General features: G+C 40.5%; 1 protein-coding gene across 1 annotated transcript in view; it reads right to left on the bottom strand.

The window, feature by feature from the left end:
* Positions 1-13,546: 13,546 nt before the first annotated feature.
* rbfox3a (RNA binding fox-1 homolog 3a) overlaps positions 13,547-24,327 on the bottom strand; it is a 154,462-nt gene continuing 143,681 nt past the window's right edge. Inside the window, exons 11-12 of the mRNA XM_080872791.1 lie at positions 22,103-22,181; positions 13,547-13,665 (exon numbers count right to left, since the gene is read on the bottom strand). Of these exons, the coding sequence (XP_080728917.1) occupies positions 13,621-13,665; positions 22,103-22,181 (124 nt within the window). The 3' untranslated portion in view covers positions 13,547-13,620. The remainder of the gene's footprint in view (positions 13,666-22,102; positions 22,182-24,327) is intronic.

The following is a 24,327-nucleotide window of genomic DNA, read 5'->3' as shown; positions in this document are numbered from 1 at the left end:
CTGGACCAGTTGCCCCACACACCTTAACACACACACACACCCAGCAGAAGGCATGTGGGGCATGGTGGCTGACCTTCAAAAGTCACAGGGAGCTGGCGTCTCCTCATCTCCTCTTTGAACTGCACACAGTTTCTTTTTTTAAACATACTTATATAATACACACATATGGTATATAATATGTATATACACAGAGTGATGTTTGATCTTTTCTGAAACCATAAACTTAAAAAAGTTTACAAAAATAAAAATGTTTTATCGTGACCTTCCTATTTGGTCTCTAACACTCAGCAAGGCTTGTTTTTCAGGAGTTGGAGCTGGTCGGCTCCTCTCTGCTCCCAGGCTACAGACTCAGCGGTCCAGGTCCGGCCTTACAAAGCAGGCCCTTTGTCCATCCCCTTAATTCTTGACAGAAGGCCATTTTTTTCTTTTAGTTGATCTCTGTTAGTGTCCTTCTGTGTCCACGGTGATCTTCTCTCTTTTTTTTTTAGCAGGTGTCCATCTGTACTCACTGTTTCGTTTATTTACTAAAAGAAGAGGGCAAGAGCACAGAAAATAAGCAAGTCAGTGTAAATAAGCTGCACATCTTCACTGGCTTTTACACTCTACTGTACGCATCATGAGCATAATCTACTGTAGTATCCAGCCACTGAGAAGAAAATATGCTGGAGGATTTCTTTCCTGCAAGCTTATAAAAGCACAGTTACAACAGCAGCAGCAGTTCAACCTAATATTTGAACTTTCAACAGTCACTAACAGCTTTTGTACGGCTCATGTTTTTTATTTTGTGCTTTTTGTTGAGAATTAAATTATTCTCTGTGATTTATAACTGTCACCTGAAGCTGCTTTACTGTAATGAAGTGTAGAGTAATGTTACTGGCTGTTCCTTAGAACAGTTGGTAAGTCCACAGCTTACTAAGAACGTGGTTATTTCTTATATTCACCATGTTTTTACACAGTGTCCTGGCTTTCCAGGAGAAAGTTGCAGAGGTTGTCCAGGGTTCACAAAGTTATCAGTGTTAGTGAGATAAATGAAAACAGAAAATGTTAAGAAGAACTTGAATGACAGCGTTACTGAACATGACACGAGGTTGTGTTGGAAAGAAGGGTCCAAGGAATTCTGCAGGCTGCAGCTCCTTTTAGAGAAGCAGAGCAACAATGAACACGGATGGGAACTGATAAGAGTTTAGTGATTATTCATTATCAATATCACTTATCAATTCCCATTGGCTCCAGTTTGAGGGTCACCATCACCTCTCAGCAGCATATCAAAGACATTACATCCATGCACATTAACTACATGCAGTGTGATCGAACATTCGTGCATGTTGGAGGTGTTCCCCGCTTTGTTGTGATTGGTGATGTTAAAAAAGTGAATGCACATATTACACAGAACACTTGTCTTAAAAGTAATTCCCCAGGATAAAGACATTCGTTACTTTCATGTTACTGTGGTGGAGCGTGGTAGGCGGTGCCGTGCGGACGCACCTGCACGGCGTCTGCAGATCACGCCCGCGGTGTTAAATCACGGGGAAGCAGGGTTGTTGTGGTGGTGTGACCAGTGTAAAAATAAAGATGTCTCAAAACACGGATCTGTGGTCCCGTCGTGCCATAATTCCACCACACTGGTGCCGAACCCTAGGATGCGGCACGACGGGCCCACAACAGAGCCAGAGAAGGGAGGAGCTGTCCCAGATCATGGCTGACACGGCGGCTATCCAGTGGGAGCAGGTGGCGGAGGTGCGTCGCCAGCAGGAAGAGCTGAGGGACCAGACCGAGCGCCACCTGAAAAGGATTGGGCATCTGGCGGCGCTGCTCTGGGCCTGGGCGCCACCCCTACAGGGGTGTCACGACGGTGGTGGAGGAGCCGAGTGAGGCACTTCAGCAGCCGGAGGCGGCAGACGAGTGCTCACGGCTGTGCCTACACGGTCGTGCCGGTTTGCCAGGTACCGGGCGTGCCCGGCCTCCGGACCAGCGTTGCCATCACCGCTGGAGACTTGGGCGGCCTACGCAAGAGACACTGCCCTGTCATCAGGTTGGAGGCCGGGGGGGGAGTAGGTTCGGCCGGATGGCTCCCCGACCTCAGTCGGGCGATGGGGATGTGTGGTGGGGCGTGGTCTGTGGTGCCGTGTGGCTGCACCTGCGCGGCATCTGCAGATCACGCCCGCGGGGTTAAATCACGGGGAAGCAGGGTTGACAGGGTTGCTGTGGTGGTGTGACCAATGTAAAAATAAAGATGTCTCTGTGGTCCCGTCGTGCCATAATTCCAGTTACTCTGTAAGATGATCTGAACACTGTCACATAGTTACCACTGAACAATATAAACCTGAAGGCTACAGTCACACACACCAACACAATCCATCCTGATGACCTCACACGTGATCTTTCTATGAGCGTGTATGAGCACAAAGCAAAGATGAAAACCAGCACAAAGAGACTTCATAATGGTTGTCACGGTGATTCTACTGTAGCAACATGAACAGGTAGAAGTGGAAGCTGCAGCCTGACTGCTGTTCAGCAGCAGCTCAGGTTATCACGGTGCTGGGTCAGCACTTCCTCATCACTCTGCGTTCTTGGCTAGCTTAGAATATTCTCCACATCATTAAACGCTACCACCTGCTGGAACCACTGACTAAAGGCAGGATGGATTCATACTTTTGTGTTCTTTATGCCATTTAATTTGGTGGTTTTCTCTCTAAAGCACCTTGAGGCGACTGTTCTTGTGATTTGCTGCAAAATGTCAGACACTGTCTCTGAGACAGAGTGATGCCACAAATGCGACAGCCTAGTTTGTCGTAAAGACAAAGTATGCACAGTCGGAAATGTCTGATTAAAGACTCGTGTTACGATCTCTCCCTGAAACAGGAGAGCACTTTGTAAAGATAATGATTGATTGCCTTGGAGCGTCAGTCTTGTTTTGGTCTTTGAAATTTGTACTGAGGATATATACAGAAGGTTTCTGTTTCATACAAAAGAAATGATTCAGTATATTCTCTGGAGATTTCACTGTTTGTAAATATTTATTTTATTTGGTTGGAACAGATCACAGAATCTAGTTTTCTGTTTTGTTTGTGTTCATCTGTAACACTTGAAGCTTTTGACTGGTCACAATGAACATAAATGACAGAATATAAATAATATTTAAATAAAATGAACCTTATGTTGTAATATTTCATTTAGGAGTAAAATGAAACCTTTAAGCTTGGAAGAAATAGTGATTTGAGTTTTACTGGAATATGTTGTGATGTTAACAGAACCTCTGTAATTTCAGGGGGATGTTTATTGATTACTGCTTGTATGTATCACAAAAATATCTTATGAGGGAAAAAGGCAATCAAATATAAAAGTTTAGAATAAACCACAGCAGACCAAGAATACATCATACAGAACAAACAAACAAACAAACAAACAAACAAACAAACAAACAAACAAACAAACAAACAAACAAACAAACGCTGACACACATTTCAACTACCAAAACATTTATGTCTGAAAATCTACTGACAATAACTTGTGACATTACAACACAAGATCAGCACAATTTAAAACCTGACAAAGTGACATAAACATCATCTGGCTTTATCCAAACAAACGAGGCCTTTAAATGTGTTGTGTTGCTGCCACAGTCACAGCCTCCGGTGTTTGTGTTGTAGAGAGATATGTGTTGTACATGTGTTGTAAATGTGTCAGCTGAAGTGTGAACTGACTGAATGGGTAACAAAAATAAATCAAAACGTGTCAATAACTTGAGTCCATGTAAGTTTAGTCAAATTGTCAAGACAACAGATGTCAACATAACGTTAAGTCATGTGTCTTCACAAAGTTTTGTGTTTGCTTTGTGACTTTTATGACCCTATTAAATCTTCCCGAACATCATAATAAAAAAAGAATTCGTGAAATGCATCAATCCATCCATCCAGAGACGGGCTGGAGCCCGGATAAATCTCCAGGCTGTTGTAGGGTGAAAACACAGAGCCAAAGGACGACTTAGACTAACTCCACTAAGTCTTTGCACTGTGGGCAGAAGTCCATTCAAACATGCTGCAGTTTAACCAAGCACAGCACATACACATAGAAACACATTGAGTTCATTTCTGTAAAGTTTTAACACTAAGAAAAGCAGCAATATGAAAAAGGAAACCGCTGGATTTATTTGATCTTTTGTTATATTTTCAAAAGTCATTAGATCTGCTTTGATACGATGATCACAGATACATTTGAACACAATAACAAAGCAAACTGTCCGCCTCTGTCACCAAATTCAAATGATGAAATGCACAATGATGATGATGATGATTTTCTTTACAGTCAATATTAATTTGTAAATAAATCTTTTGCTTTTTTAAAATTCCTGGCTTAAGCGTTGGGCATCTGTAAACAGGACACCGAACAGCTGTGAAGAGGACTGATGTCACAGGTTTAAAACACACATCACTCCTAATCATTTCCAGCCTCTTTTGGATTCCTGAAGAGGAACACACACACACACAGAGTTGGTAATAATACTCTGTTACATTTCTTTCTACATTTCTTTCGACGATCAAAGCAAACATTCGTGTGTGTGACTGGAAGAGCACAGATAGTTAAACACATGTGTTGTATTATTTATTATTTACATGGTGGTTATAAGAAGGAGATGTCCCATCACCACTGAAAGCACATTTTTATACGTGGAGTAGTAGAGATATTTCTGCAGATCTCTACTACTTTCTGTTATACAGGCAAGTTTTTCAGTGAAATGTGATCATTTAGAAAGCAATTTCTAAATAATCTGACAAATTGGTTTAATTATTTTATGTGATTAAATTCTTTTGGCTATACAAAACTTTGGACAACTTTTGTTGTTTTTAGGTGTGCATCACGGGTAGATAAGCTGCTGGGTTTAAGAGCTTCTGACAGCCAAGCGTACAAGTACCTCAAAACTTGCATACCTTAAGCCAGAACAGTGAAAGCTGATCATGATAAATACACGCTGCAGGGTAAATTTAGAAAACACTTGGGTGGACCACAAAAGAGAAGATGATGGTGGCTAAGGAACAGTACAAACAAGATCACCTCACTTGAGGACTTGGTTCCTGGAGTATTTAAAAATAGACACTATCTCTACTTTAAGATTAGGCTTCAAACTTTCCTTTTTGCTAAAGCATATAGTTAGGGCTGGACCAGGGGACCCTGAATCCTCCATTAGTTATGCTGCAATAGGTGTAGGCTACCGGGGGATTCCCATGATGCACTGGGTGTTTCTTCTTCAGACACCTTTCTCACTGTCACTACCCGATCTGTACCGGAAACCTGATCAGTACCACACATGTGTGAAAGGCCACTACTTCCAATCGAAGCATTTGATGATAGTTACGAGTCAGAGTATCTGTTAAGATGTTAACAATAATAAGCATCTCTTACATTTTAATATAATGTACACACACACACAAAAAAAAAGATAGTTACAGATCAGGACTCCCCGATCCGTACCGTGCATGTGCAATGTTTTCTTCTTCTTCTGTTTCATTTAATGGCAGTTTACTCCCCAGTGTACGAGGATACTGCCTCCTGCTGACCGAGCGAATGAACCCTATTGTAAACTGAAGTATTGTCATTACAAATCGTGTGTGTATGTGTTAAATTTGATTTATTGATAGTCGAGTGTGTTTATGCTCGTCCGTGCGGAGAGGATTGTTGGAATAATGATGATGATGTCCGCTGTCAGTTGTCAGTAAACACTTCATCTGGCTGATGAATCTTTACGTGACATATTACTAAGTCTGTATTATTAACTCTGTAATTCGGCGCCATTCTTCTTATTTTCGCTGTTGTTCAATCGGGGGACGCTCTCTGTTGGGGAGAACAGAATGAATCCATTTTTTAAATGTCCCGGGCAGTCGAAAAAGAGGCAGAGCTGTCGAGAAATGCTAGGAGCTAACTGGGTGCTAACCGTGTCATTCAAATCTTTACCTTACCTTACAATATAAAGCACCATGAGGCATCTGTGATTTAGCACTACATATATATGAGGTGAATTAAAATGAGAGGCACGTTGGCCTAACAAACATTAACCAAGAGACAGGAGAGTTGAAAATTAAGAACAAAGCAGCTCTCTGCTCATTTGAAGAGTCTGAGAAGTGATGTAAAGAAAAACCTGGATGATTTTAAACAAGAAATTAACCAGAAGTTTGCCAGACTTTCTGCCAAACAGCAGCTGTACAGTGGGACGATAAGTGAAGTGGAGGTGTGGCTGGAGAAGCTTGAAAACTGGGCAATAGAGGCAAACTGCTCTCATTAACTCCAATGTCAATAGAGCTTACAGAAAGGTTAATTATTTGGAGTCAAGAAGAAATAATCTCTGCATCTTTGCCAGAGGGGAAGGAAGGCGACTCAACTCTAAAGTTCGTACAAGACCAATTTGGATCTGAACTCAGCAGGCCAGGTGACTTTGACCTTCAAATACAAAGGACGCAAAGTCGCTAACCCGGAAACCTACAAATGGGGCACCACCAAGGCCACTGTGGAATATACTACAGAGAGAAGACTGTGCTCTTTGACCATAACAATGCCTCAGAGATTGTACAGAGGAGATGGTGATGGAGTTGCAGTGCAGCTTGAGAATAGTGCCTTTAAATGTAAATGGTTTAAAAACCCAGTGAAAAGAAGACAGGCATTGACTAAAATGAGGAAGAAAAAAAGCATCATACCTCTCCTACCAGGAACATGTTAAAATGGGGACGTTTGGATATAAAAATATATCAGTGAGACTCGAAAAGACTGTAGTGAAAAACAGTATGAACATAATTCAGCACTGTATTTATTACAGTGCTGATGTTATAGCACAGGGCCTCTAAATAATGCTTTACATTAAAGGTGCTAGCACCTATGTTTTTTAACCATTACTGAAATAATTTATATGCTTTTGATCCAATACATGCTAAGTGGACACAGTGGAGGGAGTCATGCCCAGTGACACGTCGACATGGACCGAGCCAGGAATTAAATAACTGAGCTTCCAACATCTTACACACACAGACTGCTCATGGAATGGACTTATTATAATTTAAATAATAGCATTTTATTCGTTTATTATTTATGTTGTTAATCATTGTTTGCTTAAATTTCTAAAACAGAATTAAAGAATTTAAATTTAGCATGACCTATAGGTGGGATATGGTGGACGCTTTATTTATCGATTCTTGGGCAGAGGCTCAAACATCTGGGCCACAACTGTCTAAAGTATGTTAAGAACAATTTGTAGTAAAGCAGATAAACAGCAGAAACACGCACTGCCTTGTTTCAGTCACAGTCCACCAAATCAATCAAGCAAATAAAATTGCATCAACTAAAACTCTATAAAATCACTCTATACAAACTGCTACGAGAGTTACTTTACATTAAAGTTCATACAGTGAACTCATACAAGCCTTTACTGTGAGCATCACCTCAGGTCCAAGACTGGAGAATAAATGATGTCGATAACAGAACCCACAATAAACGGATCCATATCAGTTTATAGTCATATTCAAAGTGCACAAAGCCTGCTGCTGGCCATTGATAGGTAACGCATGTCTGACCTGCTGTCACTTGGATCTGGAGCTGTGCTGGTTTGACCCGAATACGAACAGAGATTTTTAGCTAAAATAAAAAAGCACGTCAGCGCCTTGGCTGGCACTAACACACATGCCACAGGGCTAATGTCTCAGAAGGTTACAATGAGCTAATGATCTAGTGAGCTAGACTACATTAGCAACATGTGTGACAGGATTTAGAGAACAAATAAAAATGAGCAGATGATTTATAAGCCACAGTAACATCCCTGTGTTATCAGAAGAGTTTGCACGTTTGCTCACGTTGTGGCATAAAGGAGCTGCCTATTGTTTTGGATTTAGGGAAAATGTATTTAGACTTCTTAACTCAAACATCAAAAACATTATTATACTATTAATAAGTAGCTTAAAAGTTAAGTAACTAAAGTAAGTACAATAACTGCATCTGAAATATTGCAGAGTAGAAGCAGAAAGCAGCAAAAATGGAAAACCTAAACAAAGTACAAATTTACATTAGCGATTATTAAACTACTTGAGCAGATATATTCAGTTCCCGTCCTCTCTCAGTGTGTCTTAGGGGTCGTGAGACTTACAGTACTGTTGGTGGTGGTGAAAAGCTCGGTGCTTATTCAGCTCTCAAAGATGTTTCTAAAGCCATCACACATCCATCTCTGTAGCAATCTCTCAGCATTATTATTCAACAGATATTCGTGCAGGTGTTAAATAGTTTGACCAAACCGTGTGGATGGAACTATCTTTTTGTTATTTGACTGAGAGTACTGAAATATCAGGTAACTAAAATGTGTCCTTTAAGAGTGAGAAGCAACAAGATACGAAGACTAGACTGTGCCATGATCAGCTGCACTTTTAAATGTTTTATTATTATTTAATTGTTTGTTTATTGTCATTAGTAGTAATATTGATGTATTCGTTTATCATCATTATGGTGAACATCATAAATCATGACCATATACATATTAAAGCAGGGGGCAGAAAGAAAACCACAGTTTCATAACACCATTGTGAGAAACATCCTCTGTTGTTCCTACATGTGCATACGTGTAATTATTGCCTCCACAGAACACGAGGAGTCATGAAACATGAAGTATTGGTATATAAGCTTTTTGTTATACACTTGTCTATTAGAGACATTCAGCAGCAATGGGATACCTCCGACCTCCTGGGCACCGTGGCAATGATCAGTAGACTGAACGGTTCTCATTTTGCAATGGTTGACACAGCTCTTCCTCCATACTGTGTTAGAAAATCAATTCATGCTGAGTTTAGATAAAAAAATATCCCACTCTTCCACTCACCTTTCAGGTTTCATAATGCAACACTTTCTTTTAGCATTTCTGATGCAGTTTCAGCTCCTTGAGGGGCAGGGACAAGCGAGGGTCAGGTTTGAGTCCATCTAAGTCAATATGAAACTAAACTCCTGTTCATGGACGGGAACTGGACAAGACCTCAGCAAATGTGAACATATATAAAAGTTTTAGCAGTTTGCTGGTTTGGAGCTTTCAGGTGTGTTAACGTAATGCCACAGTCTTTCAGGCAGTGGGTGTCCCAGCAAATTCACCCCAAGTTCAGAGTGCTGAGAGAAACTGCATAAAACCCACTTCTCAGACTCTAACATGTAACGTGGTAACTGAGGCCTGTAAAGTTCAAGATTAGAAAAAGACCAAGTACAGGGAGTGCAGAATTATTAGGCAAGTTGTATTTTTGAGGAATAATGTTATTATTGAACAACAACCATGTTCTCAATGAACCCAAAAAACTCATTAATATCAAAGCTGAATGTTTTTGGAAGTAGTTTTTAGTTTGTTTTTAGTTTGAGCTATTTTAGGGGGATATCTGTGTGTGCAGGTGACTATTACTGTGCATAATTATTAGGCAACTTAACAAAAAACAAATATATACCCATTTCAATTATTTATTTTTACCAGTGACACCAATATAACATCTCCACATTCACAAATATACATTTCTGACATTCAAAAACAAAACAAAAACAAATCAGCGACCAATATAGCCACCTTTCTTTGCAAGGACACTCAAAAGCCTGCCATCCATGGATTCTGTCAGTGTTTTGATCTGTTCACCATCAACATTGCGTGCAGCAGCAACCACAGCCTCCCAGACACTGTTCAGAGAGGTGTACTGTTTTCCCTCCTTGTAAATCTCACATTTGATGATGGACCACAGGTTCTCAATGGGGTTCAGATCAGGTGAACAAGGAGGCCATGTCATTAGTTTTTCTTCTTTTATACCCTTTCTTGCAGCCACGCTGTGGAGTACTTGGACGCGTGATATGGAGCATTGTCCTGCATGAAAATCATGTTTTTCTTGAAGGATGCAGACTTCTTCCTGTACCACTGCTTGAAGAAGGTGTCTTCCAGAAACTGGCAGTAGGACTGGGAGTTGAGCTTGACTCCATCCTCAACCCGAAAAGGCCCCACAAGCTCATCTTTGATGATACCAGCCCAAACCAGTACTCCACCTCCACCTTGCTGGCGTCTGAGTGGGACTGGAGCTCTCTGCCCTTTACCAATCCAGCCACGGGCCCATCCATCTGGCCCATCAAGACTCACTCTCATTTCATCAGTCCATAAAACCTTAGAAAAACCAGTCTTGAGATATTTCTTGGCCCAGTCTTGACGTTTCAGCTTGTGTGTCTTGTTCAGTGGTGGTCGTCTTTCAGCCTTTCTTACCTTGGCCATGTCTCTGAGTATTGCACACCTTGTGCTTTTGGGCACTCCAGTGATGTTGCAGCTCTGAAATATGGCCAAACTGGTGGCAAGTGGCATCTTGGCAGCTGCACGCTTGACTTTTCTCAGTTCATGGGCAGTTATTTTGCGCCTTGGTTTTTCCACACGCTTCTTGCGACCCTGTTGACTATTTTGAATGAAACGCTTGATTGTTCGATGATCACGCTTCAGAAGCTTTGCAATTTTGAGACTGCTGCATCCCTCTGCAAGATATCTCACTATTTTTGACTTTTCTGAGCCTGTCAAGTCCTTCTTTTGACCCATTTTGCCAAAGGAAAGGATGTTGCCTAATAATTATGCACACCTGATATAGGGTGTTGATGTCATTAGACCACACCCCTTCTCATTACAGAGATGCACATCACCTAATATGCTTAATTGGTAGTAGGCTTTCGAGCCTATACAGCTTGGAGTAAGACAACATGCATGAAGAGGATGATGTGGACAAAATACTCATTTGCCTAATAATTCTGCACTCCCTGTATTGGTTGTTTGTCCTAGTTAGCAGAAGAAAGTCTCTTCTCTCTAAAAACAACAGTGTGGTTTGGGTGTGCAGAGTTTCATCTGAACAAACTACAAGACTTCTGAAACAAAGTGATGAAGTGTATCAGCATTCTAGGGTCAAAGCTAAGGCATCTCTGCAACAGCTAATACTTAAAGTGGGTTGTGCAACAGTTGCAAAGAGTTAATGAAATGAAAAAAAAAACTGTTGCAATCCCCAGACCTCGACAGAACTTAAAATACTATTGCTGGACTTTAAGAGAGCTGTCCGTTAATGAATGCCCACAAACCTCAATGAACTGAAGCAACATCATGAAGAACAGTGGGTCAAAATTCCTCCACAACAAAGTGATTTACTTGTAAAGACATACGGAAACAAAATAACCAGCTCTTGCTGCTAAAGGAGATTCTACAGGCTGTTGAATCATGGGGTGTATTTGGTTTTTCACAGGAGTCCTGGGAAAATGTTGTTGTTACATTCAACATACACACAGTAACATTGTAACTTCTTTAAGTTCTCCAGGCCTCTTACAGGACATTCAAAGCTCTTCAGTAGGTGTTTGCTGCCTTTTGTTCCATTCTCTGTCAAGATTGTCCCAGACTGCTGAAACATTGTTGAGGTTGTCTGGGTTAATCATTCCTGCTGCTGCTGATTTTCAGTCTAGTTCCTGTATAATTTGGTATATCTCAGCCTTTTCTTGCTGGTTCCTTTCTTAAAAATGGCTGCCACTGAAAAGCACCCACCCTAATTCTGACGAGCCTTCAGAGAATAGTACATGGATCAGCTGATCATTTCTCAGGTCCTGTGTCAAGCCTTTGCTTTTGCGTTGCTATTTCTGAAGGACATGACACTGTTCATCTATTATAACATTTTTTTTAGGTCTGCCATGTCTTTTTTTGTCCTCTATTTGTCCAGTTTCCTCAAATATTTCGACACACCATGTCAACATATGCTAAGATTTCAGCTAATAGCTCTTGGAAATCACCTGGTTGGCACAAAAATACAGTTTTGCGCCTGTCAAACTGTGTTATGTTTGAGTGACTTAAATGAACGGTGGTTGGAGACTGCTGTGTGACCAAAATTATTGTAAAAGTGAGTAATCAACTAACAAAATCCCAACCTTTGACATGGTTGGTTTAATGGCAGGGACCAGGTCTGAGTGCATCGAGATGGCCATAAACAGGAAAGCAGTGACAATAAGATGATATCAGTTTGCTATCAGTTTTCAGTTGAACTGGTTCAAGCAAACATTGTGATACTGCAGCAATTTACTGTAATACATTGAAAATCTGTTGCCACTTGCATCGTTGTGCTGCTGTTCCTTAGGAATCTACTGTAGTGTCATATTTTTTCTGTCTTTCTTGAAACTGTCAGCATTTTTCACAGTAAATATTAAAGTTAAGTGGCCCAGCTGGTCACATAGTGCTAAATGGATGGGAAATTTAATTCTGGCATATTAAACTGTTTGTATCTTTGTATTTGACTGAGAGTGTCTGAAGATAAAAGCACGAGACTGTGAATACTGCACATATTAATTTAACTAATCCTAACATATTATACATTTAGACATTAAATATTACATTTAATCTTACACCTTTCTATTAAGATCCTCTGTTTAGTCCAGTTCAGCTCTGCACTGAGTATGCAGTATAAGTCAGGCTTGGCACTAAATGCTCTAAATAAATAGACAGAGCCAAAGTTTGGGCACTGTGGTCACAGCCTTCAGCCACCCACCCGAAGCCACCCCCCTCACTCTAAATACATAAATATTATCACACACACACACAGCGGGTGCAAAAGGAGACAAGCTTTCCTGGGTTACATTTAATGCAATTTACAGTAAACTGTTTGCCAAAAAACGTTGCTTGTTTCAGTATTTGAGCCCACTAAAGCAGACTGGCTGAGGCTAGTTACAACATGTGCATCTGTCTGAATTTACAAGAGTTTTCCTCTGAATTTATCTTTGCCAGTCTGTTTGAGAAAGATTACAGTCAGTCTGAGCTGCAGTGAGACAAGACGCTTCCCATCCAGTAACCTTTATACGTGCCTCATGTCCAACAGTGGTTACCTACAGGTGGAGTCTGCAGGCTCAACTTCTGTTTACAATCAGTCACTGACAGCAAAAACACACAATCACTCAGCAGCCTAACCCTAACCCTGAGTACTGAGACTTTAAACAAACAATTTCTCTGAAAATGGTCAAGGTACAAGAACTGGACTGAAAATATGTGAAAAAGCAGCTCAAAGAAAAACTTTGAAAGGTCTTGAGAACGCCTGGAGAATTAGCTCAGGACCACTTTAAAAACCAAAAAAAAAAAAAGGCTGGCTCCTTGGAAGCACAACAGAAAGAAAAGAGGGATGGCTCAAGACTTTTGCACAGCAATGAACATATGGATATAGGAGTATATAGGAGTCTAGGTAAACAGATTTAAACTGGCACCAAAGGCCACTTCAAAGGAGCCGAGTCACAGGGCAAAACAAAAGTTTCTTTGAATTTCATTAAAGTCTAGTTTTTGGTCGGCTTGGTCCACATCGGCTAAAACTGTCTTTGTTCAACTTTTTCAATCCAAACATTCAAATCAACACATTGTTATTTACAACAATAAGTACAGTACATCAATAAATGACATCAGTAAATGTTTACAGTCCGTAAACAGGGAAGCAGTTTTAAGAGAATTCTTGCATGTCAGAGTTACATCTGCCACCTGGAAGCATCTTGCTGTGAGTTTTTCACGAAGGGGGTGAAAGCTGTTTTTAGCTGATTTGAGTTTTTGCTTTTTATGTCTGCGGCAAAGGAAAGGGGGGCCTGTCTCCCTCTTTTCTAGTAGGGAGTGAAGCGACTGCACCCTCCTCTGTAAAGGCTAGCCTGCAACATCAAAGATGAAAAGCTCCAATCAGTATTCAGTAAAGAATCATTATCTATCTATCTATCTATCTATCTATCTATCTATCTATCTATCTATCTATCTATCTATCTATCTATCTATCTATCTATCTATCTATCTATCTATCTATCTATCTATCTATCTATCTATCTGTCTGTCTGTCTGTCTGTCTGTCTGTCTGTCTGTCTGTCTGTCTGTCTATCTATCTATCTATCTATCTATCATCTGTCTGTCCATTTGTCTTGTTTCCCTGTTTTGTCCATAGTAAATTTGTGAAAAACATTTATATACACTGTAACTTTAAAAGGTATATTATGTGAAAAATTATATTTATTGTTTGGATTGTGATAATTGATAATTTTCTGCATTAAGCTGACAGATACACAGATTACACATTCGATTCAATTTTATTTTCATAGCTCTGAATCACAACAGCAGTTTCCTAAAGTTATGGTATAATGTAAGGTAAAAACCCTACAATAATACAAAGAAAACAGAGAAAACTCCAACAATCCTCTATGAGCAACCGCTTTGGCAACAGTGGGAAGAAAAAACTTTACAGTTTTTCTCAGTCGCTTTGTTGCGTTTCTCAGAACACCATTAACATTTGCACAGCAGTTAGTGCATTTCCCAAAACAATTAGTGCAAACTGCAAAACCTAGTGGATAGCCTGCAAAAGCACGTCACATGCACAGAATTGATTATCCACACCTCAAAAGCAAGTATCCATGTCAATGAAACTGTCAGTGCCATCAAAATGAAAAGTCTTGACACCATCTTTATGAACAAGATAGTCAAATGGCATTGTCATGTTTCCACTATGACAGTTTATAATTTCAGTGTTTCCCATTGCAAAAACAATTGGTGACACCTGAAAATGCTGACGACAGCACTATGGCCTACCTGTACAGCCATCTGAAATGTGCAGTAAAGTCACTGTAGATGTTATGGGAGTCTTGGGAGTAACTGAGACACTGAATACGTACGTTTCACATTTCCATTGTGTAGAAGTGTTTGTAATCCTACAGAATTGTGCAAAAGAAAAATATGCTACAGTCACTTGTGCACTGTAGAATACATGTAAACATAAAATCACCCATTTGGTAGAGCTGTGCACTAATGTGAACAATAAACAGCACATGTAACAGTACAGTAAATCATTCTGGCACATCCAGACGTTCCTGTCTGTCTGGCCACATATTTTCATCTACATCACAACAGATGTTATCCCTCGCAATGCAGCGAGGAAAGTATCTTCTGGAGTGGCGAATCCATCCTCTGCAGGACCCTGCTGTGATGTCGTCACATGCTGCATCCATGGCTGCTAGCAGGGCCATTTGCTCATGTGGATTTCATTTTTCTTGAGTACTCTGTCAATTGTTGAAATTGGAACAGATTCAATATTGCCAAATACCGTGTAATTCTCTATGACAGCGCTTTGTATGTCTCTCAGCTTTATTGCATTGTTTGCAATGACCAGTGCACAAATGGCTTCTTCTTGCTGTGGGGTAAAAAGGGGCCCTCTTCCGCCTCCGCGAGGTTGTCTTACAATCCTATGTGGTGCAGAGTGAACTTTTTGTGAAATTGCAAATACAGTACAGTAACATGTGATGTGTCTGAGATGGCACAGTACAGTACAGTGTATTACTGTTTGCATACCTGTTTTTCCTACGGAATGTTTGAATGATTGAACTGACAGTAGTTCTTCCAATATTGGGTTGCACCCTTCGACCAGCCTCCTCCATGGTGAGGCCGTGATTGACAACATGGTCCACAATTGTAGCCCTTATTTCATTGGGAATCCGCCTATATCTGCCTCTTCTCCCTCTTCCCCTTCCTCCCCGCATCCTCACCCCTCTTCCACGGTGCTGACCTTCCATTTTGTGTCACAGAAGTGTAGAAATGGTACACACTAGCCCCTGCGCAGTTTATATATGCTTGCCAATTGGGGATTCACAGGATTCATCCATAATTGACAGTGAACAAGTTGTTTGTCATTGGTTACAACTAAACTTTCACACGCCTCCTCATGAGTGACAGCTGTAATTCACCCGAGATCAATTGTTCAATTTCGGAGACATTTCCAGGAACAATGATACAGAAAGGTATAGGATTTGCTTGACAGATGGCCAATATTTGGCATGTGATAACTAGTTCAACAATTTTGTGTGTGATGACTCAAGCAATGGATGTATGACTATTAGTTTTATTGGGAACGACTATTCAGCATCCATAGGTATGATTACTTTTGACTGACATGACATAAGCAAATGGAAATGTCAGAAAGCAGCAGGGAAATGTATGGAAGCAACTGATTCATGTCCAAAATCATTTGCAGTTTGTTCAGAGAGAGGAGAAATTGCTACTATGATGTGCACAAATGACTGAGTGTTGTGGAGGTTGAACTAATAGTTATGAGAATTTCAATTCTGATCTGAGAAACGCACCAAAGCGACTGAGAAAAACTGTAACAGGAAGCAGGTTTAGAGGGGTCAGAGATTTCTTCCTGTTCTGCTGTGACCGGCTGGGGTTACGGCATGATTACTGTATGGTCATACTTCATATATTTATTGCTGTTTGTAACATGATTTGCTGTGTAAACTCAAAAATATCAAAGTGCCAAGCAAACGCTGAGACAGTCCATGAAACATTACAGGTTTTCTCAGTCGCTTTGGTGCTTTTCTCAGCTCAGAATGAAAATTCTCAAAACCTTTAGTGCAACCTCCACAACATTTAGTCATTTGTGCACATCATAGTGTCTCCTTCCTCTGAACAAACTGCAAATGCTCTTGGACATGTATCAGTTGCTTTCATACAGTTCTCTGCTGTCGACAACAAATGAACTCTACTCTTGGATGCTGAATAGTCGTTCCCAATAAAACTAATAGTCTTCATTTCATTGCTTGAGTCTCTTACTTACAAAATTGTTGAATTAATTTTCAAATTTGATACCTTTTGTTATTATTTTCTCCTGGAAAGTCCCTGAAATTCACCAATTTCTCTCAGGTGAACTTCAGCTTTCACTGACGAGGGGATGTGGGAAGTATTAGTTGTAACCAATGACAGGCCACTTGTTCACAGTTACTCATGGATCAATCCCATGAACCCTCAATTGGCAAGCATATATGAACCGAGCAGGACATAGTGTGTACCATTTCTACAATTCTGTGACACAGAAATGGAAGGTCAGCATCGTGGAAGAGGGGTGAGGATGCAGGGAGTTTGTCCCCCCTGCATCCTCACCCCTCTTCCACGATGCTGACCCGGGGAAGAGGGAGAAGACGCCAAACACATACGCAGATCCCTAATGAAAGTAGGGCAACACTTGTTGTCCATGTTGTCAATCACGGCCTCACAATGGATGAGGCTGGTCGGAGGGTGCGACCAAATGTTGGAAGAACCACTGTGAACTCAATCATTCAAACATTTCGTAGGGAGAACAGGTATGTATAGTACTGGACATAATATCTCATGTTTAGTGTATATTACTGTAATTTTGCTGTAATCTGCACCACGAAGGACTGAAAGACAACCTCGCAGAGGTGGAAGAGGGGCCCTTTTTACCCTGCAGCAAGAGGAAGCCATTTGTGTAACGATGACTGCAAACAATGCAAGACAGTTGAAAGAAATTCAAAGCGCTGTCATAGAGGATAACGATGTGTTTGGCAATATTGGATCTGTGTCAATTACAACAATTCACAGAGTGCTCAAGAGAAAAGAAATGTGCACGAAACAATTGTACAAAGTGCATTTGAACCCAACAGTGAAAGACTGAAGGAGATGTACGGGTAAAACACGTCTTGTATGTATACTCTAATGTTCAGCACTGTAAACTGTTTTACTCTGTGTAGTTTCATGCAGTAGAAAAGCAATTCTGTGTATATACTCACAGAACATACAAAATGCATTATGTTACACAGGAAATGTTGTTACATTTCTCTCTCTAAAGCGTGGAGCTGGAAGCCAGAGAACCACTGCACACATTCGTACGTTGATGAGGCGGGTTCAGTCTGGCCAAAGGCAGATGGCGTGGAAGAAATCACACTGGACAGAGAGCAACCACTGATGTCCCACGGAGTGAATGTTACAATGTGTGCAGCCATCTCAGACAATGGCATCCTCACCCATATTCCCCTCCATACAATACACAACATCTCCTGACTCTTTTAGACACTCTTCACTGGGACATAGTCCCTGAGAATGAGTGGGGTGGAGGCCAACTCAACAAGTATGTTGTTGTTTGGAATAATGTCACTTTTCAACACTCACACATGGTCACACAGTGGTTTGAGATGACAGAACGCTGGTTGAATATCTGCCTCCCTACTCCCCACTCCTTAATCAGATAGAGAAGTTTTTCTGTGCCTGGAGGTGGGAGGTTTATGACCAGCATTCACATGTGCAAATGGCCCTGCTAGCAGCCATGGATGCATGTGACGACATCACAGCAGAGTCATGCAGAGGGTGGAGTCGCCACTCCAGGAGATACTTTCCTCGCTGCATTGCAAGGAATTATATCTGTTGTGATGTAGATGAAAATATGTGGCCAGACAGACAGGAACATCTGGATGTGCCAGAGTGATTCATGTGTGTTCAGTTACAATGTGCACCGTTGTATTGTTCACATTTGTGCACAGCTCGACCAAAACGATGTTTCTCATGTTTATTCTAAATAAGTGACTGTAGAGTTTTCTTTGGCACAATAAAAATGTGAAACACGCGTATTCAGTGTCTTGTACTCACTTACTTCCCTAACTACAGGGATGTCAGTACAAAAAGTATATAGTGCTGTCTTGAGCATTTTCAGGTAGTGTCACCGAGTTCTGACCTTTTCTTGGAAAACACTGAGAGAATACTGAACACTCATAATGACAACATGACAAAGCTATTTGTCATGTTGTTCATCAAGATGGTGTCACGACTTCACATTTTGGTGACACTGGCAGCTTCATTGACATGAATACTTGCTTTTCAGGAATGGATTATCGATTTTGAGCAAGTGACCTGCTTTTGCAGGTTATCCACTAGGTTTTGCAGTTTGCACCAATTGTTTTGAGAAATACACTAACTGCTGTACAAATGTTAATAGTGATGTGAGAACAGCACCAAAGCGACTGAGAAAAACTGTAAACATTTGTCGTAGGCTCTGAGGTTTGTGTAATGGGCCCTGGATTCCTGTGGAAAAAGTACTTACAGCGTATATGTCAAAAATACTGAACTATGATATCACAAAAAACTATTACTGCAGGACATTTGTTCAGTAGCCTCCAATAGTTTGGATCAGATCTATTCATTCAAACTGACAACACTGTAGATTTAGTTAGAGGGGTATGGCGTTATTTTTGTGCCACTATTCTGAGCGCACGTAAAAACATTTGCATATGCAAGTGTTGCATTTTGAGGAGAAATTTATTTTGAGTGAAGAAAAGCTGAATTTGAGTGAAAAAAATTCATTGCTGCGTGCAAAAACTGTATTTCAGTGTTTGCTATTATCCACACACACACACACACACACACACACACACACACACACACACACACACACACACACACACACACACACACACACACACACACACACACAACAGCAGCCCCTCTCGCTCAGTTTTTGCATTTGCGCTCGCTCGCAGTGTGTTGCTCGCGCTCTCAACATTTCTGCCCGTGCGCGCTCAACTCTTTCTCTACACCGTTATATACACAGAGGGGCGGAGTTTGAAATATTACTCTGTCTGTGTCACAAAATAAACTTTTAAGATATTTTCATGCGAGAATGTTTCTGTGTCAACTTCAAATATCCCCAGAAAGAGTAATATTTCAAACTCTGCCACTCTGTGTTACTCCGCCACTGCCTCGTTTGAGTTTTGGACGAAATGCATTCTGCGATATTGCATTTCGTCATTTCGAGCTGATTGGAGACCAAAACAGCCAATCAGATTTTTTTGTGTGTGTGTGGATAATAGCAAAGACGGAAATACATTTCTTGCATGTAGCAATGAATTTTGTTCATTCAAATTGAGCTTTTCTTTACTCAAAATAAATTTCTCCTCAAAATGCAACACTTGCACCTGCAATTTTTTTTTTTACGTGCGCTCAGAATAGTGGCACAAAAATAACGCCACAGAGGGGGAGCTCAGTGTGAGAGATTTATTTCTTTAAACTCATTTATAATTTTATTGTAATTTAACAGCAAGGACACAGCTGTCAAATATTGTGAATGGGTCATAAATGTGCCCTCATTAGCACTTTCCCAGTTGATCTTTGACCCACTTGTTTCTATTTTTTAATAAATTTGACACATTTATTTGGATTATTTGTCATAATTTGTCTTATAGAGTTAGGAAACAATGTATAAATCAAAACTGATGTTACCTTACTGTAAAATATTGATTCCAATGTTACTTTTTGAGTAAGTAAGGAACATTTATTTATATAGCACATTTCACAGATAAAAATCACAAAGTGCCTCACAATAAAACCAGAAATACCAACACACATAAAATAATATAAAACAGTGAAAAAATTTATCAAAAGCTCATTTGTATAAAAATGTATTTAGCTGCTTTTTTTGACCATCTTATCAGTTTAAATCTACTGTTGGCCTAATCAGAGGTTTAAAATATGCTGATGCAGGACACAAACGTCACAAAGAAGCATCGTCCTTCTGCAGTGCAGAGTAGCCTTCAAAAAGATGAGCACTGAAGAATATTTATAGTTAATGACTAATGAAGGCAAACATGAAATGCACCAGCACCAACAAACACAGAGTGCTCACAACCATTTATAAAACATCATCCAACTAGTAGACAAACAAACAAACAAACAAACAAACAAACAAACAAACAAACAAACAAACAAACAAACAAACAAACAAACACAGAGGCTCGTCTTCAGTGTTAGATACAAAACGGTAACAACCTGACAGGTGATGCTGCTCAAAACCACTTTCATCACATCTGTGAGTTTTTTCATTCATTAAGATCGATGTGATGTGCTTACAATGCAGTTAAACAAACAAACAAACAAACAAAAACAACCCAAATAAACAGTCAAAAGTTTGAAAAAGAGCAGAAACATATCAACGTGAAGAATTCATGTCATGAAGAGATTCACACCATCATTAACAAGCTGGAGGTCAGTCACCTGCAGAAAGCTGAATAAAGACTAAAGAAAACTGAACCTGATGTCGGCCAATGCTACAAATCTCAATGCTGTCACTGTGGTGTACCCATGATTTGTCCAAGAGATCATTTTATTCTATATTTGTGGATAGAAAGCAGTATGGTTACAACAGCTTACTGCATGACAGCATTGATAAACTCGGCTTTAGCTGATGAAGCAGAAACACAGATGAAGCTCATGTTTCTATTTTTCTGACAGTATTTGAGATCTGTGTTATTCTAGATGGAGCTTGTTTGTCAGACTTCACACAGTTTCATCTGAGGAGAGAGAGTATCCTCGCTCCTTCACCAGTTTCAGACTGACATATAAAATCTGTGACACATACGTTATTATTATTATTATTATTAGTATGGTAAATAAAGAAAGGTAAAACACTTGATTTGTCTAGCTAACTAAAAGACCTGCTGACATTTCCAGTTCACTGCTTGTGCCATGTCTGTTATTTAAATTGAACATTTGCTGGATTTGAATGAAATGTCATGACTCTGGTAAACCACACACAGAGGTACTAATCCAGTCCTGCCCACAAAAATTAAAATTTTCTAAAAGAATAGAAAAAAACTTGCTCGTCAAAATGATCTCATTGTTTAATATGATCCTCTTTATGTGGAAACCACCACATAATGAGTGGATTCATTAGAATATAATATTTCCTATGTTAGATATATTATCTTGTTTGCTGTATTAGATTTTGTCTGCACTCAGTGTCTGATCTATGAGCAGCAGCAGAAACACCTGCAGCTAACAGAAGCTCACATTCAGCTTCGTGTTCTCCTCCTTTTCCCTCTCTTGTTGAAGCCTGTGCTGCGTAGTTCATACTGACTGACACAAAACAAAGAAAGTCCGGTTTTCTCCGCCTCTTTGAAGTTTGAGAGAAGCTGACTAAAGACAAAGAGACTTTCTCACCTAAGAAAGTGGCGTTCAAATAAAACAACTGATTTCTCCAAAACAAACAAAGCTGGTTCTGGTTTTCTGAAATGTGAGCCTCCAAGAGAATCAGAACTCAGTACAAACAAAAGCTTTTGTTGGAGAGCTTCTGAAACTCTTAAACCTTCATGTGAGCTATTGATGTACTGGTTTATTTGTTCATATAAATATTCACATTTTTAACGATCTCCAATAATATGTATGGTGTCATACAGTGTATTTCAAAGACAGTGTGTGAATGTTGTATCAGTCTACTGTAATATTCTAGTATGGTGCAGTAATCAGCAGTGAGGAAACAGGGAGCAGACTTACCATAGTGCCCACACTGTATGTGGCTGCAGGACCAATGGTGTGGTGATAGGGGTCTGCGGTTGCATAGACTCTGCCGTAACTACATAAAAGGAAGTAGGAAGAATCAGCTTTTATTAAAATGCAGTATAAATGTACAGTTGCTTAAGCAACTGCTGCAAAACAAAGACTATAAACATATTTGAAAGATGGAAGGTGAAAAATGAAAGTTTGATATTAACAGTATTAGCTGGGACTCTATCCTATCTCTCATGCCCGCCACCACCTGGGACGTGCTTTGTTTGCTTGTTATTCTCCCTCATCTGTCAAAGTGTTGCTCTGATGCACTTGGTTTGTTAAAATGTGACAGGAAAAGTATCTGAGCTCAAAGACACAAGCCTCAGTATAGAACGGCGTGCACGACAGTCATAGACTGAAGCACTGCATGTGTGTGCTGATTAAAGTACTCAAAGAAAAATGCTAGACCTTATAAATACCCGTCTATTTACAACGGCAATAATAAGGAATGGGTTGCAGCTTTCACTTAGCTGCATTAAGGCAGTGCTGAATCGACTCGCCGGGCCAGGTGAAACCTGGAGTTCCAACTCTCACTGGTGTTATATTGTGTACCAGTCTTTTCTGATTGGGAATTCAGTCAGAAATATTGTTAGCATTCTCAGCTTCAACTGTCAAAGAGTAATTAATAATATATTATCATATCTTGGAGCCACTTATTTTAACTGAGATCTATAATCATTTTCACTAATCAATCACACTAAAGGCTGGCAGGCCATGTAATGAAAATTATGCTTCTCTCAAAACTGATGTTTTAAACAGGAGGGCAGCATTGGATTTGTTTGATCTCCAGCATGAACGGGAAGAAAGGCTACAGAAACATGTCTGTGTGGGTTCTCAGTCATCAAGGTCATCTAATCTACAGAGCTTGAACATACCAACTGGATTTCTTTCACCTCTCATCCAAGAGGCTTCTTCATTTCTAAAAACCAGGTATGTAACCCCAGGTGAAGGTTAAGTCAGGTAAGTCATCACATGAGCCAATGAAAAGAAGGTGTGGGTATATTACCATTACTGAGAGTTACAGTTGAAACCATTGTGAAACCTTGCCCCACCCAATCATGTGAACTGAGGTCTGGTTGTAGGCGCCAAATGCCTGAGAAGGGATCTTTAGACTGTGTTGACACTGCACCACACGTGGCTGATAGATGGTGCTGTAGGCCACCCCTTCTGTTCAAAGATGGGCGTTCATAGCAGACATGGATCTTTTACTCCTCTTTCAAACCTTCTTGCATCCTTCATCTCTGAAAGAGTGACTTTTGACCTTTGATTTTTCTGAGCACTTCTTGATGCACTGCACAGCAAACACTGTGTGGCTTAGATGATTTTGGCGGTTTTGGTTGAGGGTGTGGCTTAGTCTGAGGTGCACTGGGATGCTCAAATTCTCCTGAGTTTCTCTGACAAAGCAGTTACACAAGGAATGATGATGTTGTTCAGTTTGTCATTTCTCCCTGGTTGGTGTTTCTTTTACATCAGGGATGCAAATCTTTAGGTGACGGCCAAGCAGAAACCAATCAGAATCAGAATCAGAATCAGAATACTTTATTAATCCTGAAGAAAATTATGGGTTACAGCAGGCAGCACGCTACGGCGCAAGCACACTTTCAAAGGAACCTTCTGACCAAACTTTACACAAATATCACATTGGAAAGACAAGTCAGAGAAGGTAGGCTGATAGGAAAAAACAACGAAAATACATAACATGAGGTGAGAGGAGGAGAAAAAAACTCCACTCAGACTAAGCTTGTACTGGGAGAACAGAAAAAACACCCCAGCACAAAAAGCACATGACTGTCAATACACCACAGAAACACAAGACAAGCAACAGGGGCGGGTAAAGGTGAGAGAGAGCCGGTGTAGACAAGGCATCCGGTCCTGCAGCATGTCTGCGCTGGTCCAGTCGACCGCCATCTGCCGCGGGAGGGGACAGGCATAGAAGGCGTTTGGAAAGGGAGGGGGATGAGTGTGTATCAGTGTATGTGTTCAGTTCAGCTGAGACAGTGTCCTTCACCCTGCCGGGCTAAGTAAACAGTCTTCCAGCCAACCCAGGTGGCCTTGCATGGGGGAGGAACAGTCTAAGCACAGTCGTTATCAGGGTGTTGTTGTTCAGCTCCAGCCTTGAGACCACAGCTGGCGCTGAAGTGGTAGCTGCATGAAGTGATGATGGTTTTTAC

This window comes from Rhamphochromis sp. 'chilingali' (genome assembly GCF_963969265.1).
Source record: "Rhamphochromis sp. 'chilingali' genome assembly, chromosome: 22".
Lineage (NCBI taxonomy): Eukaryota > Metazoa > Chordata > Actinopteri > Cichliformes > Cichlidae > Rhamphochromis > Rhamphochromis sp. 'chilingali'.
The sequence above is the reverse complement of the archived record's forward strand: the minus strand, read 5'-3'. Positions and strand labels throughout refer to the sequence as shown.